Source organism: Stylophora pistillata, chromosome 13 (assembly GCF_964205215.1).
Source record: "Stylophora pistillata chromosome 13, jaStyPist1.2, whole genome shotgun sequence".
Classification (NCBI taxonomy): domain Eukaryota; kingdom Metazoa; phylum Cnidaria; class Anthozoa; order Scleractinia; family Pocilloporidae; genus Stylophora; species Stylophora pistillata.
Window position 1 is genome coordinate 25,717,601 of NC_142531.1, and position 17,449 is coordinate 25,735,049.

Genomic DNA, 17,449 nt, shown 5'->3' on the forward strand with positions numbered 1-17,449 from the left:
GTTTGACTTAAACTAATATATTTTAGGATAAAGTGTGCTGGTTCACTGAAGGATAGTGTTGGTGTCATTCCAATGATCCCTTAACTATTGGGATCCATTTGAGTTTTTATACCATTTGAGTTTGTAAATGCAGACATTGCCAGTTTACACTGTCACACCATCATCAAAACCATTCAACAAATAAAGTCAAGAATCAAAGAGATAAAAGAAGGTCAATGTTCAAGCATGGTCACAACAGTTGAGCTTTGTGCAATTTATCATGCAGCATATATTCAATGACATGTTTTACTCAAATTTGTAAGGCTTTGTATGGAAATGCCATCTTTGTGTCCCTCTGAGGGGCACAAATATGGGGGCAGAAGCAAACAAAAACAGGTGTCATCAAATTTTTCTATAAAAAAAATGTAGACATCTGAGTGTTAATAAGCATTTAAATGAGTACTTATAAGGACTGAATAAAGGCTGATAGTTTCTAAAGAAACTGTTTGGGGCTGCATCGGTGGGGGTAACGGAATAATTTGGATATATCAACAAAGTTGAAATGGTAAATTGGCACCGTAACGATTACAAAAGCCGACGTTTTAAGCGTTAGCCCTTCGCTCGAAACGTCAGCTTTTGTAATCGTTACGGTGGCCAATTTACCATTTCAACTTTGTTGATATATCCAAATTACTTATAAGGACTGTTCAGTTTGGGAAATCTCAGCTGATTAGGCACTTTGTTTAACCTGCATGACAGCATTCTTGGCTGCCATTTTTATAGTGTCATGCTAATGCTTAGAAAGTGAACCTTGCTTTATCACAAGATGAAAACCCCTTCAAACTGAAAAGTTGTGAAAAGATAAGTCTTCAGCTGTTCTAATAACTGAGAAAAAAAAATCTCAAAAGGATAAATAATTTCTTGTTTATTAATTTTGATGAAATCACTTGAAAATCAAGAATTTTTTTTTTTATTAGGAATTAACATTAATCAGTAAAAACTAAAATATGTTTATTAAATTACTGGCTTTCTGATTGGCTGAACAAAGCCAGCTTATAGGCTTCTTACTAGCTCCCAGCTCATAACCTAACTGCAATAAATATGGTCAATGATTTCTTAAGTAAAGTCAAATAAATCTCACAATATCAGATTTTACTTCTCATCTCATTGGCATGCCTTTGTAGAATAATTTTAAAATAAACAGCACTGTGGAAAGTATATTGACGCAAATCATCAGTTATATTTTCTGGGGAATAAGGTAGCACAATCCAGACTCCCTGCTTTATCTGGAAGGGTTCATTAGTTGTTCCATCTAGTTAACTTGACAAATTTTCTTTCAAATCCACCTAACAAATACACTTGTACAAGCACACAAACATGATAGCTTATACTTCATCAATTTTTGGGCAGCATCACAAGAGAGCATACCATAGTCTGCACACGATAGAGTACGGATGTTTAATAAAATATGCATTATTAACCAAGCGTAAGGTCAAGCTGGCTGGATATTGCCTGATTCATTTTTTGCATTTCTATGGACCAAGGCAAAGTTGAGGTACACAAAAATGTGAAAAATGAACAAGGCTAATATCCTGAGCCATCTTGACCAAACAAGCTTGGTTAATAACAGATTTGTTTCATTGCAAAAAGATTTGGCATTATTAAGATTTGAGAATAACTTGTTTACTTTGAGAGCTGGAAACAAAAGCCGACTGTGTTCACAGCACAACAAACTCACAAGAGTCATTGGTGTTTTCTTTGTTTTGACTATCTTCTGCCACTTTTTGCGTTTCCATTGCTGAAATTGTCCAAGAGTTATGAACTTAGTTCAAAATTGAAATTCTATTATTTCATGTGCAGGATCAATGCAGGCAATCCTGAGCAGGCAAGATGGAACCATCTTGCCTGCTTGGGTAGCCAATCAGAACACACGAATTGCTTCATCTTGCCCATGGGTGCTGCAAAAGCTGCATCCTTGAGAATTTCTCCATTGTTTGTAATGTTCTAAAAATGGCTGAGCCAGAATAGACACAATCCGTTGGCTCTCCAATTTGTTTGTAATTGTGTGTTTTAAAGAACTCCACAGCTTTGTATGCACTTTCAAGTCTTATTGGCCGTAGTCTTCTTCGCCTGAGTTCTTGCTCCATTGCATTTAACACTTGCCCACCAAAGCCTTGTCTCTGTAAAGTTTAACCCCATATCAATTAAAATCAATTGCCTTTTAGTTACTTCCTAGAGACCTGCAATTGTCCTTGATGGGACCAAATGTCTACCCTAATGATTCCTACTGATTTTGTAGTCTCATGAAAAAGTATTAACAGAAGAAATTATTTCTACAAACCGAAAAACATCTAACTTGACTGTGACCAAAACATTTCAAAGGTAGAATGTGGTCAACTCACACTGTGATTTTGGCTGAAAGCATTTCAGGATACTGGTTTGAAGAAGACATGGTTAAATGGGGAGTACACTGTTCTTACTTGGAATTTTCCTTTGACAAAGAGAAAGTTGATCCAGTGGAAGTAATGTATATTTGCTGGATCCTCAACATCATCCTTTGCCAGTTTGGCACAAATTACACAGACAACTGGATCTAAATTGGAGAAACACAAACATCCTGTTTTATAAATGGTCTAAGTAATTTTTTTCCTAGGTAATAACTCATGGTCAATCAATTAATCAGTCAATAAACTTTATTTACCCTCAAATTTACAGTGTAGCACTCAGGTGCTAATATCTTTCAGCCAACTACATTAATGAATAATTATAATAAAAAGTTAATTCTCTAACAAATTGGCTAACTACCTAGACAACTAACTAGCAAATTATCTTGATGTAGAAAGGTTTGCAGTTCCTGCCCTTTTAAGTAAATTATTGTTCCCAGTAGATAACAGTTGTCGAAAAAAAGGAAAATCAGTAATATTGTAGTGATGGTCAGGAAGAGAATTCCAAAATATTGCTGCCAAGTAATTAAAGGAATTGATAGCATAAGAAGTGGTCAATGGTTTAGGCAAAGAGAGTATATTATGTCCTCTTAAAAAATAGGTGCTAGAGCGCAAGCAAAACATATCTTTTAAATATCTTGGTTAATCAGAAAAATGTAGACATTAAAAAATAGTAAGAATCATGTTTTGTAAAAGCTTGTCCTTAAGGTTTACAGTTCCTGCCCTTCTAAGTAAATTATTGTTAGTAGTACAATACAATACGTTTCTCAGTAATTCCCAAAAGGGATTTTCAATACTAATTTACACTAACATATGAATATAAATTATTAAATCCAAATGAATGAACATAATGCTGAGAGAATAAATTATAAAAATATAAAACTATTAAGAATTAATCTCAAATTATTTTATCATTAAACGGGCCCTCAGTTCCGTTCAGGCTGAGCATTTGAAGCTGGTTATGTTTGTACAATTTTTTGTTCCATGAAGATTATAGCATGGTCAAAAAAGAACATCAGAGCTCTTGAAGTTCTTTTGAGTGTAATGCTTATGTTGTTCTTTTGCCTAGTATTATAGCAATGGATGGTGGAATGCTTGACCAACTTGATTTCGAGGTAATTTGGAGTAAAGCCATCTAGACATTTATATACCATAATGACGTCTCTGCACTGTAACATTTCATTTATGGGTAGCCATCTTAGTTCCTTAAGGGATAGTGAGATGTGGTCGTACTCCCTTTTACCAGTCAATATTCTAGCAGCAAAGTTCTGTAATAGCTGCAGTTTGTGAATGTTCTGCTGTGCTGTTCCTGACCAAATGGTAGAGTAATACAAAAGAATTTAAGATAACTAGAAGAGTATCTTTTGTAAACAGGTGTCGGACTCTGTTGATTTGACATAGCTTACCCATCAACGTGGATGATAGGTAATCTATGTGATCGTTAAATGATAGGTAACTATCAAATATCACTCCCAAATCGTTGCAGGAGGGGGATGGAGATAATTCTTTACCAAGGAAGGAGATAGTGATATCGCTCAATCTTCCATCCAACTGTCTTGTTTCAAAAAGCATGACCTTTGTTTTTTTGAGGATTGATCAGGAGCTGATTTGTGCAACACCACTCTGCTACTCTGTTAAGGTCTTGACTAATCTGACTAAGAGCACTGACATTGTCAATAGTTGCAAAGGACAAGAAGAGCTTTGTGTTGTCAACGTAAGACTCAACTGAACAGTTTTTGGTAGTATCAGGTAAGTTGTTCATATAAACTGAATAACACGGGTCCCAAGATGGAACCCTGTGGGACGCCACGAGTAACTATTAGCGACGAGGATATTGATGTTCCAATGTGAGTAGTTTATTCCCTATTTGTAAGGTAGCTTTCAAACCAATCAAGGGCATTCTTGGATGTTCCTAGTACCTGGAGTTTGTTTAGTAAGGTAGCATGGCTGATGCTGTTGAAAGCCTTACTTAAGTCAATAATTACCATAGCTGTAACTTTCTTCTCGTCAATAGCTTTGAAAAGGTGATCTGTGACTAGAAGGCTGAGGGTCTCGGTGGAATGATATCTCTTGTTACCACTTTGATTTTTGGTCAGGCGATTTTTGTGAGACAGGAAGGAGGTGAATTGTTGTAATGCCAGTTTCTCAGCCACTTTTGAAAGTACAGGAAGGAGTGAGATAGGTCTGTTGTTGTCTGGCACCTCATGATCACCTTCCTTAAGAAGAGGGACAACCTCAGCCTTCTTCCATGCGCGTGGAAAAATGGATGACTTCAACAACAGATTTATGATATTAGTGATGATAGGAAATATGTGAGGCAAACAGTCCTTGATGACTGAGACTGAAACTTTGTCGTATTCTGGGGCTTTATTATTGGGGATGACCATAATCACTTTACGAACATCTGAACATAGAACTGGTCTAAATTCAAACAGCTCATCTCGAGGAAGATTAGGACGACTTGAACTGAGCATATCAGGTTGGGTGTGTAGGCGATAAGTCTCAGCAAGTTTTTGTGATACCAATGAGGCTTTTTCCCCTACCGATATGAAGAAACAATTGAGCTGCTCTGCTAGAAGAGAAGAATCTTTAGTGTATTTAAGATTAAAATTTGATTTTAGTGGTAAGGCACAGCGTATCGTTTTCCATAGTGATACACTGTTGTTCTTGTTGGAGAGAATCTGATGGTTGTCATCTTTGGTTTCTGCTTTTTAAAGGGCTAACTTTACTTTGCATCTTTGCTATTTGAAGGCATTCCAGTCACTGAGTGATCCACTCTGGCGAGCAATCCTGTGTAAAATTATTTCTGTTCGCAATCATTTCTCTGATGTCATCTGTGGTAAAGGGAATTGATTTACATTTGACTTTGACTGTCTTGATAGGGGCGTGGTTGTTAAGATAAGCCAGGAATAAATCATTGAAGCCATCAACCTTTGCTTCAAGAGAGTCCATCAAGTCCAATGTATTCCAAGGAATGTGCCAAATGTCAGAAGAAAACTGTTCTGCTTTATAGTTCTTATAGCTGTGGGTGGTGATATAGGATGAGATTTGGATTTGGGTATCTTAAAGTCCAGAACTGCATAAACCAAAAAGTGATCACTGATGGTCACATCCACGACACCACTGTCTTTTACTAAGTTAGAATCAGAGGTCAGTACAATGTTAATTAACATAGAGGACGATCTGGTCACTCTGGTTGGATCTTTAATTACCTGTGTTGCGTTCAATGCTGAACAAAACATGTGTAAGGCATCTCCTCGGGGATTGTCCACCAATAGATCGCAGTTTAGATCACTTGTAAGTACAATGGGTTTGTTCAGAGAAAGGGCGTGTGTGTAACTGGGCATTAGATCGTCCGCCAGGCAAGAGAGGGCACAATCTGGTGGCCTAGTATATACAACACAGACAACCACAGACTTGAGATGTCTATGTTGTCTCTGGAGCCACAGTTGTTGCAGGCCTGAATCTGATGTGCAGGTTAAATCCTTTAAAATCTTCACTTTAAGGGTACTTTTAACATAGGCACAAACTCCTCCACCTTTTTTATGTAAACGATCTAAACAGAAGATGTTGTAGCCCTCAAGATGCTCGCTAGCGTTGGTGACACATATTAAACCATGTCTCTGAGAATGACAGGACATCAAAACCTCTCTCGAAGGCCAATTCCTTGACTTCAGTGAAGCGGGCTCTGTTTTTCAAAGACTCTGCATTTAGATGGGCTATACTTATTCGCTAGCGTTGACCACCATGCTTCGAGGATTTAGGCGAGTTATTACTCGGATGACTTGAGAAACGAGTAGAAGTTTGGACATCAATGAGATTATTGATGTTTCTGGTACAGTGATTTGCAGATTTCTTTGTCGTTAATTCTACGGGTCATGTTGTAGTTCTCACGGGAATTGAGATACCATTGTCTTGAATTGTGTGACTAATATTCAAAATTGGAACTGAATAATTTAAGCAGAATTGAATGTTGTTTGTGACAAAAAATAAATTCTGTAAATCAGTTTCTTCATTTTGTAGAGTAAAATTAATACTGTTGTAGGCATGTAGAAATATGTCCGTTCAATCGAGAGACAGCTGATGATGATACCTGGAAAAATGTCCCAAATTATTGGAGCGTTGAAGATTGAAGTTGTTCGTAATTCTTGTATCTGTATTATTGCTTGCCCAGACATAAGAAACTGCAGGAGACCCAGAATTAAGAGGTTGCACTCTTATGCATCGTTTCACCTCAGCGCAACCCCAACCTGGGTTGGGGTGAACGTCAGTAAAAATTGCAAAGAAGGCTGGGTTTCAGAGATATCAATCAGACTGAATTGTGTATGATCTTGTGTTTATTTCATTCAACCAATGTTAAGAGTATCTGATTAGTGACGTACATAAAGATTAATTATACGTCTATAATTGACAGGTAATGTCATGATTTCATTACACTGGGAGACTGACATTGGTGTTAAATGGTAGGACAACCACTGTAGAGCCATGTTTGTTGTATGTTGTATGGGTCAACTATCTAGTCAAACTGCTCAGCTGATAACTTAACAAGAATCCTCAAGCAAAAATATGCAAAAATATGCTGCCCAAGTAATTTTGGGAGCTGACACGAGATCAAATAGCATAAATCTTTTTAATAAATTAGGTTGGCTCCCATTTTATGATGAAGCTAAAATCAATAAGTGCTCATTAGTCCTTAAGCGCCCTCAAGGAAACTGCCCCAGCTACATGTATGACCTTCTTAAATGCAATGCAGATTTACACACACGCAGTGGGTGGTACAGTGCCTTAAACCTCGTCTGCCACAGATATAATCGTGAAACTGAAGGAGGGAGAACTTTTAGCATGTCCACAACCAGGCTTTGGAACTCTCTGCCCATTAACCTTAAGAAAGTAACATGTGTAACCTCATCTAGAAAGGCTATTTATAAACATTTTTTAACCAGATACAATGATGTTGATCATTTTAGCATAGCTCAAACTTAATTTTATTCATAGTTTATGCTAATCCAACATTTCATAACCTTCCTCTCACTCGACCTACCCCAGCTGTATTCTTATTGTAATTATAGTTTGTAGATATTCATTGTAAGAGTATTTTATAAGTGTAATATAGTTTCTACTATTGTTAGTCCTATTCATACATACACTTACACTTCCTTTTCTTTATGACATGTATTTTGTTACTTAACTTTGTTTACAAATTTAGTTTGAGGGCTACTAGTTACTCAGTTGAAGTACTGTCCCGTGTTACCCTCGTTAAATAAAGTTGATTATTATTATTATTATTATTTGGTGCGGTTAATGACTGATAGTTTCAAAGGAACTTGAATGAGAGGAGGAAAGCTGTATATTAGCTTTATAAAGCACCGGCAAAGAACATGGCGAGGTAACTTTGATGTTCGACGGTGTAAAATAGGTAAAGACGTAGAGCAGAATAATGATGCATCCCAACGCCATCGCTCGCTTCAACTGATATCTGTTAATGAAGAACAACCCTCCTATGAAGAACAACCACTGCAGAGCCACGTTTGGTGCAGTTAATGACTGATAGTTTCAAGGAACTTGAACGACAGGAGGAAAGCTGTGTATTAGCTTTATAAAGTACCATTGGTCTCCTTCAGAGCACACGCCGGTGTGGTTTTAACATCTTTCCTCTCCTGGTTGTTCGTCCATTGCAGGGTTATTCAGAGTTAAAATCCTTGAAAATAAATCGAAAAATACGTTTGTGTAAAAGATCCAATTTTTCAGAATCTTGTTTACCAGGGAACTGCCTCACCATAGAACAATAATGAAAGTGAGGAAGTATAAATGCCTTATAAAGACATAGCATGGTTTCAATAGACATCAGTTTGCCAAACCTTCTCTTAATGCTAAACTGACTGTTTACCTTTTTACATATAGAGAACACATGTTGCTTAAATGTAAGATCTTTATCAATTGTAATGCCAAAAAGTTCCACTGATTCATTTACTGAGAAATTAAACTAATCAGTTTTTCCTAGTATCATCCCTTGGTGTTTGCTGGGATTTGCTATCATTCCATTGATCTCATACCAGGCATTTGTTGAGGTTACGTCACATGAGATATGCCTTTCCAAAGATACCAGATCTGCATCGGCAGTGTAGAGTTGACCACCATCTGCATGCATATTTAACTGTACCGTTTTAATTTGTAGGCATAAATCATTTATGAAAATATTAAAAAACATTGGTCCAAGAACACTGCCTTGAGGTACTCCTCGCCTGACTTCTTGCATATCAGAGCTTGTATTACCTACTTTCACCTGCTGCATCTTACTGTGTAAGTAATCTTTAAGATGCATACAACTTCTACTGTTGACACCATAAGCCTTCAGCTTAGCCAGCAAAAGCCCATGCAGTATTGTGTCAAAAGCCTTAGATAAATCCACTGATATTACTGCAACAACTTGTTTATTATCCAAACTATGCTTCCAATCTTCTGTTAACCTCATTAGCGAGGTTTCACAGCTATAGTGTCTCCTATATGCTGAGATGTAGTCAGACAATAGTTCAGAGTAGAACTGGTCTAGTTGAGAAGCAAGGAGGTTCTCAAAACATTATTTAGGGCTGGTAAAACAGTAACAAGTCGATAATTCTCTTTACTCAATCCATCATTTTTCTTGAAAAGAGGTGTTGCGTGTCTCATTTTCCATCAAGAAGGATATTTACATTGTTCGATCCATTCATTAATTAACTCTGCTAGTGGACCAGATATCACAGAAGCGGATTCCTCAAGAAGCTGTGGAGTTATGGTGTCGTGGCTGCAGGCCTTGCATGCGTTGATGTTTAGTGGTAGTTTTTCAACCTGGTTCTTATTGGTGTACTTAAAATTAAAATTATGTATGGCGTTCCTTGCTCTGTTTTCCTCTGCAATTGCTTGAATGCTGGGGTGTGCACTAAATTCGTGTCCAAAGTTATGTTCTTTAATGTCCTGTACATCATCAATGATGTGAACAGAGTAGTTGTTGAACTATTCAGCTAATTCTTTTTTATCCGTTATAACCACATCGTTTTCAATTAGCGTAATATCATTGGCTTGTTTACCTGACCTTGAATGCATAAAAGGATGATAAGCCTCCCAAAATGCACATGGATTGTTAGTCTCTGACTTGTTTTGAAATGATTTTTAATTACTTTGCGCCTAATTGATGTGCATTTGTTTCTTTGATTCTTATAATTGGTGTAATTAGCGTCAGTCTTCTGATGCGTGAACTTCTTCCAAAGTTTGTTGCTGTGACGAATGGCTTTATGCCATTGTTCATTTATGAAAGGAATTTGATTGCCCCTTATGTGTGCTTGCTTTTGTGGTGTGTGTGCTTGTTTAGAATGTCAAGGTACAGTGACTCCAACACATATTGTCAAACACCTCCATAACGTGGAAAGAGATGTTATGTAAATCATGCAGAAATAAATCCTGGTTAAAAATTCTTTAGACTTCTTAATTGTATTTTGCGAGATCACTCAATTTTTTTCCAACAGAGTAAAATTAATCATCTGTAGTTATGTTTTTCAAAAATTAATTTTAAATCTGGAAGCATGTAGAAATTAGTGAGAAAAAGGTGTTTCTGCGAAAGAAAAGTAATTTAATCAGTAAAGTGCCCAAATCTTTGCGAGGCATTAACTTCCCTGTAACCTTTTCACAGCAAAGTCTTGATTTCAACCTATTTGTATGTACTGCTAACACTTGATTTTAAGCACCGTGATTTTCAAGTACAGACAAGTCGGTTTCTCAGCACGAAGTGTTCAAGGAATGGTGGTTCGCCCAACCTTTGGCTTTTTTCCCCTCAGTTTTAACCCCCAAAGCTGACTACTAATTGTACAAATAAGTTCTCGAGACATGCCACTTCAGCTCCAGCCTTTCTGTTCTAACACATTAAGTAACGGTAGGTTTTACCGTGCCTTTCTCGTCCAGTTTCTCTCCAAACATCACCAAGTCGTCCTCTTGTGGCTCCATCGATTCTCCACAGGTATCTCTAGCAACCTGACGGAACTTCCGTCTGTTCTGCGTGTTTAATTGTACTTGATAAATATGGAAACCACGTTCAATCCATTCATCACTAACAACAAAAAGTAGCAAGTTAAAATGCATACTTAATATTCATTCATCCGTTTTGGGAGTGTCAGCAGTATGCCACACAACATAGGTAATTGTAAAAGACATCTATTGTAGAACTAGTGTGGTTAAGCACCGGTGAAAGGCCGAGAGGACTCAATCATTTGATGAAAAAAAAAAAAAAAGGAAAACAAAAACGAAAACAAAAACAAAATTTTTCCTACCTCATTTCCCCATTTGGTTCTCTGAAATAGAGCGGCTAAAAAGAGTAATTACGCTCACTTCCCAGAGTAGGAGTTGTCAGGTCGCCCGCCATGTTTACCTCGCTATGATGAAGTTAATTAGCACCCAGATCTCTAACCATCCACGCAGGACAGAGTGGGGCCGAGCAGATAAATGAAAAAAATAAATTCAGAACTGACAGAAGGCTAGCGTTTGGCTTGATAACGGACTCTTCAAAGACAACTTAAAAGAAATCTACTATATAGACCACTTTCATGAATGGCTGCCAGATTAATATCCTTTTGTTTTAACTTAAATTAGCCCTCGTTCTCCAGCACAAAATTCAAAAGAATACGTTATTTCAAGCAGGCCAGAAGGGCTAATTTAAATATAAACAAAAGAATATTAATCCAGCCGCCATTTATGAAAGTGGTCCATAGAAAATTAATTTATAAAGGTTTTTCCTTTAAAAGACTATTGTCTACAGTCTTGGTTGGGAAAACTTGGTGCCCCTATCTTTAACACTTGACCTGAGGAAAGATTGCTTTTTTAGCTCACTCTAACTTTGAAAGAAGTTGAAGGGGAACCATTTACATTTGCTCCTTTTGTCTCATGAACAGAGTACTTTTTTCTTTACAAAGTTGCTTTTACAACAGGAAAAAATGGCAGCATAAGATGCATGTTGCTACTGATATAGGACAATTTTTGCAGCAATGAAAAGAGCCTGAGGTTTTATAATGAGCCTAAAAAAGGAACTGTTCCAATAGATTCGCCTCACATGCAAAAAAAAAAGACCACATATTCTCACAAGAGAAAGATGATTCAAGAATATAATGACTAATTAACACTCAACCAATGATTTAATGGGGAAAAAAGAACCATATTGTGTTTTGATAAAATTCATTGTGACCCTTGTAACAACCAAGTCAACAACACCATGGTCACATAACCAAAACCATCTCAATAAGCCATACTACTTTCCTGCACTCTCTCTCTACAACAGGTTTTCTGTGACATTTTCTATTTGTTGTATCACCAGTAGCTCATGAAATAACCACTACAACATCAGCTACCAATATGAATTATTTACCTTTACACTATTCTACATGTACAAAAAAAGTTGCAACAGAACAAATTTAGCATAACTGTAGGAAGATGACAACTTAGCACACATCTCAAAGCATGGTGGGATATCATAACAAAATTATACCACATCGTCCTTTTAAGGAAATTTGCATTAGATGAGGGCTCAAAAAACATAAAGAATAGCAGAAAATGAATGAATGTAAACAGGAAACATAAATTCTCCAGCATCAAACGGTAGGATTGACTTAATGCTTTAAGCACTAACTTAACCCTTACTTTTATTTTAAATTTAGTAACTACATCAACATCAGAGTCACCTGATCCAGATTAAAGAAATTCATTACTTTGTTGTTTTAAATTATCATACTTTCACCAATAAAAGATTATCATATAAGAGTTAGAGTCTTTCAATATCATCACTGAAAGCTATTTATTCATTTATTTATTTAATAGCTTCCCCAACTGGCAGGGACACCGCAACAGCTTGTGCCAATTACTGTGGGCCCAATAAACCCACCCATCCCACCCCAGGGGAGGACATCCATCACACAGTAATCTCGTGTGAGGGAAATTAATGTCTCCTACGTCAACCCTGCAGGAGACAGTACCTCCATTTATTCGTCCCTATCCAAGAAGACTAGAATATCTAATCATTTCTTGATGTTATAGAAAGACAGCAAATTCTTCTAAATTATTTTAATACCCTGAGTGTTGGTCTAGCCGGGGCTCGAACCCTCGACCTCCCGCACAACAGTCCAGCGCTCTATCCATTGAGCTAACCGGGAGACAGAAAATCAGACAAGTAAATGACATGGGGCAGAAATCAGACGAGTAAATGTAGATGTAGATTCATTTATACTTGAATTTATGGAGCTTGTCAGGTGCCTAGCTTAGATAGCTAATGAATCGAGTAGAAAATAAATGAAATATAATACTAAAAAAGTAAATGACATTCCTAATCACCTCTAACAAAATTTAAGACGAGAAGCTGACAATCTAGCATTAACTTACTGTAGTCATAGTGTTTTCTATAAGTTGTCAGTTGGCCCATTGGGAGAGCTAGAGGAAAGACACAATTTCATCAAATCACAAAGGGCAAGCAGAACATCAGCATTTTCTAAAAATTGTTACAAAGTTTGAAACTTTTATTGGTAGAATAGAACCTAATCCCTCCAGGCTCCACTGAAAACAAAGAACTTTAATTCAAATATCTACACGCCATTTTTATTTATTTAAAACTTACACTATTGTTCATCATAATTTTTTTATAATTCCTGTTTATAACAGACCTGATAGTGTTTGTCACTCCGGCAATGTTAAAGAAGTCTAACGATAACTAATATCACCAAGAAAGTTAATATGAAGTGTTCCCTGAGTTATAAATTAAACAGTTATGCACAACTAGAAATGAATGTCTACAAGAAACTTCACAAAGTAAAGTCAACAGCTACTAACAAAACAGAAGTGTTAAAGCTGTTCTTAGTCCAAAGAAGACATGTTAATTAGATGTATAAGGAGGGGGAGACTCTTTGGGAGTGTCCTTGACAGCATCCTCATAATTTGGCAGCAGACTGTGAGTCTGTAAAAAAAGAAAAAAAGGTTTGAGTGGGATATTGTTACGTAAGCAACTTGTGGTTAACAACATTACATTTTGACTTACAATTATCACGGATGTCAACTCCCAAACAAAGACAGGACATCAAAGTCTGTTAGAGCCAACTTTGCTGCATTTGTACGCACTTTTAATTTTACATTATACTTTGACTTCTTTGCATTTTTATGATGTAAGTTTCAAACAATTCCATTCATGTTGGTAGAAATCACTTGCCAAAAATCACCCTGCAAATAATGCTTTAGTTTCACTATTCACAAACTGATCATAATCTTTGTGATATCAACATGTTTTACTTCGTTTGACGTTCCATTATTAAGATTCTACACCTAGCTTCTGAGTCCCTTTCCCTTTTTGCAATGTACTACTACATCTTAGCTTTCATTTGATATGAGTTTCACATGGGAGGCTACACGATAAGTCAATTTGCCACCAGTGGTGAATTGACCTCGAGTTGTGGTGAGTTTTGTGGTAGCAAGTTTCCTGTGGTGGGGAATTGACTGTAAATCTCATACAAAATATGGTGAGCTACAGATTAAGTTTCTCCTCAGGTAAAACAGGTTTACATCGGTTGAATAGGCCTGCACAAAGCCACATTTCAGTTTGACCTTAGCCAGGTTAAAATACTCTGATCTTCATAGAAAGACCAAATCAAACTAAGAAAAATTCTACCTAAATGGACAATTCTTACCTCAGTTTCATCTGACTGATTGATTTGAAACATGAATGCATTTCTGGCCTTCTTCACATGGAAACTGAGCAGAATTTTGTAACATGACCAAACACATGCAATCAAGTAAGCCTGGAAAATAAAAAAAATTATCCGTTCAGAGGTATGACAACCACTGCTTACTTCTCTCTCAAGACTGTGATTCAAACTGTATACAACAAAATTTGCATTTAACCAAGGATAACCGCCTCCCGGTTAGCTCAATTGCTTAGAGCGCCGGATTGTGTTGTGCGGGAGGTCGAGGGTTCGAGCCCCAGCCGGACCAATACTCATGGTCTTAAAATAAGTGAGGAGAATTTGCTACCTTTCTATAATATCAAGAAATGGATAGATATTCTAGTCTTCTCGGATAAGGACGAATAAACCCTAGGCCCCGTTTCCTGCGGGGTTAGGGGTAAGAGACGCTAATTTCCCATGCACGAGATTACTGTGTGGTGGATGTTCTCCCCTGGGGTGGGATGGGAGGGTAGGTGCGATTGTTACATGGACTGAAGCAGCTACCAGAGGCGCCTGATAATGCTAACGTCCGATCTCAACCTTATCATTGTAACTAGACACGTTTGTTGTTTAGAGTGCTTAAGACTTTCTTTCTTAGGATAACTCTCTCCAAAACATGTGAGTTACCCCCCAGTAATCATTTTATCGAGGGTTACAACAACCACAGGCCAGGTTACCTTACCTTGATGGTAAGAATTGTTACAGACACCATCACAACTGTCATCATTAGAGTCGTCATGTCCATTTTGTCCACAGCATCACCAACAGGGAAGTTGGGCTGTAAAACAACACCATGAGTTACTTATTAACTATACTCTGATGCAACCAAAAATGAAAATGACAAGGTCAACAAAAATGCTGAAAAGACTAGAGTGGAACCCTGCTAACTTGAACCCATTATTTGTTTCCCTTGGGACTTCAAGTTAGTAGGGTTATACAATTTATCTTAGGAGGTTTAACCATAAATGGCAAAAAAGAATCAACACCTTTGCCTTAGTACATCATTGCTTATATTCAACCATCCTGAACCAAAACCTTTTCTGCCGCGCAGAATATAGCTCAATTGGTTAGTGCGCCGGATTGTGTTGCGCAGGAGGTAGGGGGTTCGAGCCCCAGCCGGACCAATACTCATGCTCTTAAAATAACTGAGGAGAAGTGGATAGATATTCTAGTCTTCTGAGATAAGGATGAATAAACCGTAGGCCCTGTCTCCTGCAGGGTTAGGGTTAGAAGACGTTAATTTCCCATGCACACGACTACTGTGTGGTGAATGGCCTTCCCTGGGGTAGGATGGGTGGGTGTTGCCCTGAAAAGCCCCTATGAGGAGTGGTCAATTGACCTATGAATGTATCTATGCTAAAAAAGGTGTCTGCTAAAAAGCAACTTTAAATTATTTTTTGAGCAAAAACAGAGCTACAGAAAACAATCCATTCACACAATATCCTGATGATAAGAATGAAAAGCACTTACATTGAACTACCCTCCCAAACTTAACACTTACATTGTTCTTTAGCATGAGTTTCAGCTCAGGTATATAACTGATTGCACCAACAGCACCCAACAGATTCACACAGAAATCAAACACTTGCATACAAAAGAAGGGCAGCAGATAAGTTGGCTCACGCTGAAACACAGATAACAAAAAGTCAATTCAATCCTTTACTGATCTCTGAAATACACTGAATAACAGATATTGCCAGACGATAGAGTTCTCAATAAAAATGTTTGATTGCATTCTAAACAATATCAAAGACATATTACTTACAGTAATGGCACCATAAATCAGCAAAATTGTAATCAGAAAGGAGAAAAATGCTATGGCCAGTGCAACTGAGTTATCAGCTGAAAACATGAAACAAAACATTCTGATTTAACCACATGATGCACGCTTTGTAACTGTGTGAGGTAAATAAAATAAACAGCCTTAAAAATTCAGAGTTACAAAAAGAGTCCTGCTTAAGGTTCAAGATGAAATTTGGAAAAAGTAAAGCAATCAGCAAGATTTAAAAGTTTTCTCTCCAATAAAACCTTTCTTGGAAGAGAACAGCACAACAGATTAGAAATGCTAATTAAAAAAAAAAACAAACAAAACAAAAAATACTGTAATTCCAGAATGTTTTTCAGACCACAAGAGCACATCAGAGCTTTGCTTTCCTACAAACCTGATCGTGGTGTGGTGCCATAAGTTTCAAAGTACCTCTCCTGGTACAGTTCTGGATGTAGCAACATTTGAGTTAACACCACCAAACCAGCAATGTGAATCAACTAATAAATATAACAAAAAATCTACCTGTTATTGTAAGCTACTGTAGCCGCCCTTTTCAGATAAGATGTTGGAAAATTTTTTTTTTTTTTTTATGTGCAATACAATATATCAAGGAAGTAATAAAAAGCACAAGTAAATAGAACATCTAAGAATTAGACAATTGGGGCATCACAGAGTCAAGGATGGGCAACTTCCTATGGTTTGGGAGAAAGGGCTATCCCAAACATCAGAGATTGAGATTTCCAGGGAAAGTGATTCAAAAACACAGGATGAGGATTTCAGTTCAAGAAAGTTACAGCTAAGATTGGTTAATTTCCCAAGGGAATATTAAGAAAATGTTAGCACTTTTCTCACAAAATTCCAGCAGTTAGCCTTACAGCATGCTTACTAATCAATATTCATGTTTTTTCTTTTAAACAAAATAGGTAGTATCCATGATTTAAAATACGAACAACGCGGATGAAATCGCATGAGAATAACATAAATACGCCCATAATCGTGGACTGATACACGCGGAGAGTACAGCTTTCGTAATTTTTGGTTTCTTTCGTCGACCGGCTTCTGATTAAACTTTAAGAATCTTATAATGTAAGAAAAGAACAAAGATTATTTTTATCCCAAATAAAGGTTTGTAAGAAGGAATGTACATTGCTAAATTTAACTTCATTCCGAAGAGACTCGAAAGCTTCGAATCACTATGATTCGAAGCTTTCGAGTCCGACGACCTACACGTAAATCGGTACGGAAACCGAAACTGAACCCATGAAGCGACCAATACCAAGGGTTAAAAAGCCGGCACAAGCTAACTTTCATTACAAACATCAGAACTGAAAACTGAGAAAGAAAGCGTCAAATTACCAGATGGCAAAATCCTAGCACAATTGTGCCCAGTCGAACGTCCATACAGCAACAACATGTCTTCATAACCGAATTCTCGCCGTCTACATCATCAGATATTCTCCTTGGCTTCATCTTTCGCCAAATTCAAAGCTCAAATACGCGCGCGATTGACCCCCAAACTACCAACAATATTTCACAGT

General features: G+C 37.2%; 2 protein-coding genes across 2 annotated transcripts; both read right to left on the reverse strand.

The window, feature by feature from the left end:
* Positions 1–889: 889 nt before the first annotated feature.
* Positions 890–10,871, reverse strand: LOC111326154 (uncharacterized). Its single transcript, XM_022930092.2, has 4 exons — positions 10,721–10,871; positions 10,343–10,500; positions 2,460–2,572; positions 890–2,159 (listed from the first exon to the last, which is right to left on the reverse strand). The coding sequence occupies exons 1-4, from the start codon at positions 10,723–10,725 to the stop codon at positions 1,920–1,922; spliced, it is 516 nt and encodes a 171-aa protein (XP_022785827.1). The 5' UTR covers positions 10,726–10,871; the 3' UTR covers positions 890–1,919.
* A 688-nt stretch (positions 10,872–11,559) lies between these two features.
* Positions 11,560–17,411, reverse strand: LOC111326100 (lysosomal-associated transmembrane protein 4A). The gene is made up of 7 exons (XM_022930029.2): positions 17,268–17,411; positions 16,306–16,408; positions 15,909–15,985; positions 15,645–15,767; positions 14,826–14,921; positions 14,108–14,218; positions 11,560–13,383 (listed from the first exon to the last, which is right to left on the reverse strand). Exons 1-7 carry the CDS (start codon positions 17,379–17,381, stop codon positions 13,303–13,305), a joined length of 705 nt encoding a protein of 234 aa, XP_022785764.1. The 5' UTR covers positions 17,382–17,411; the 3' UTR covers positions 11,560–13,302.
* Between the last annotated feature and the right edge of the window lie 38 nt (positions 17,412–17,449).

Coding starts and splice junctions, on each gene's coding strand:
- LOC111326154 (XM_022930092.2), bottom strand. Junction 2,573..10,342: donor AGAGAAACTGGACGAGAAAG/GCACGGTAAAAC, acceptor TCTCCAATTTAG/ATCCAGTTGTCTGTGTAATT. Junction 2,160..2,459: donor TTGTCAAAGGAAAATTCCAA/GTAAGAACAGTG, acceptor TAAACTTTACAG/AGACAAGGCTTTGGTGGGCA.
- LOC111326100 (XM_022930029.2), bottom strand. CDS start 17,381: ATGAAGCCAAGGAGAATATCTGATGATGTAGACGGCGAGAATTCGGTT. Junction 15,986..16,305: donor TGGCACCACACCACGATCAG/GTTTGTAGGAAA, acceptor TCATGTTTTCAG/CTGATAACTCAGTTGCACTG. Junction 14,219..14,825: donor TAACAATTCTTACCATCAAG/GTAAGGTAACCT, acceptor TTTATTTTCCAG/GCTTACTTGATTGCATGTGT.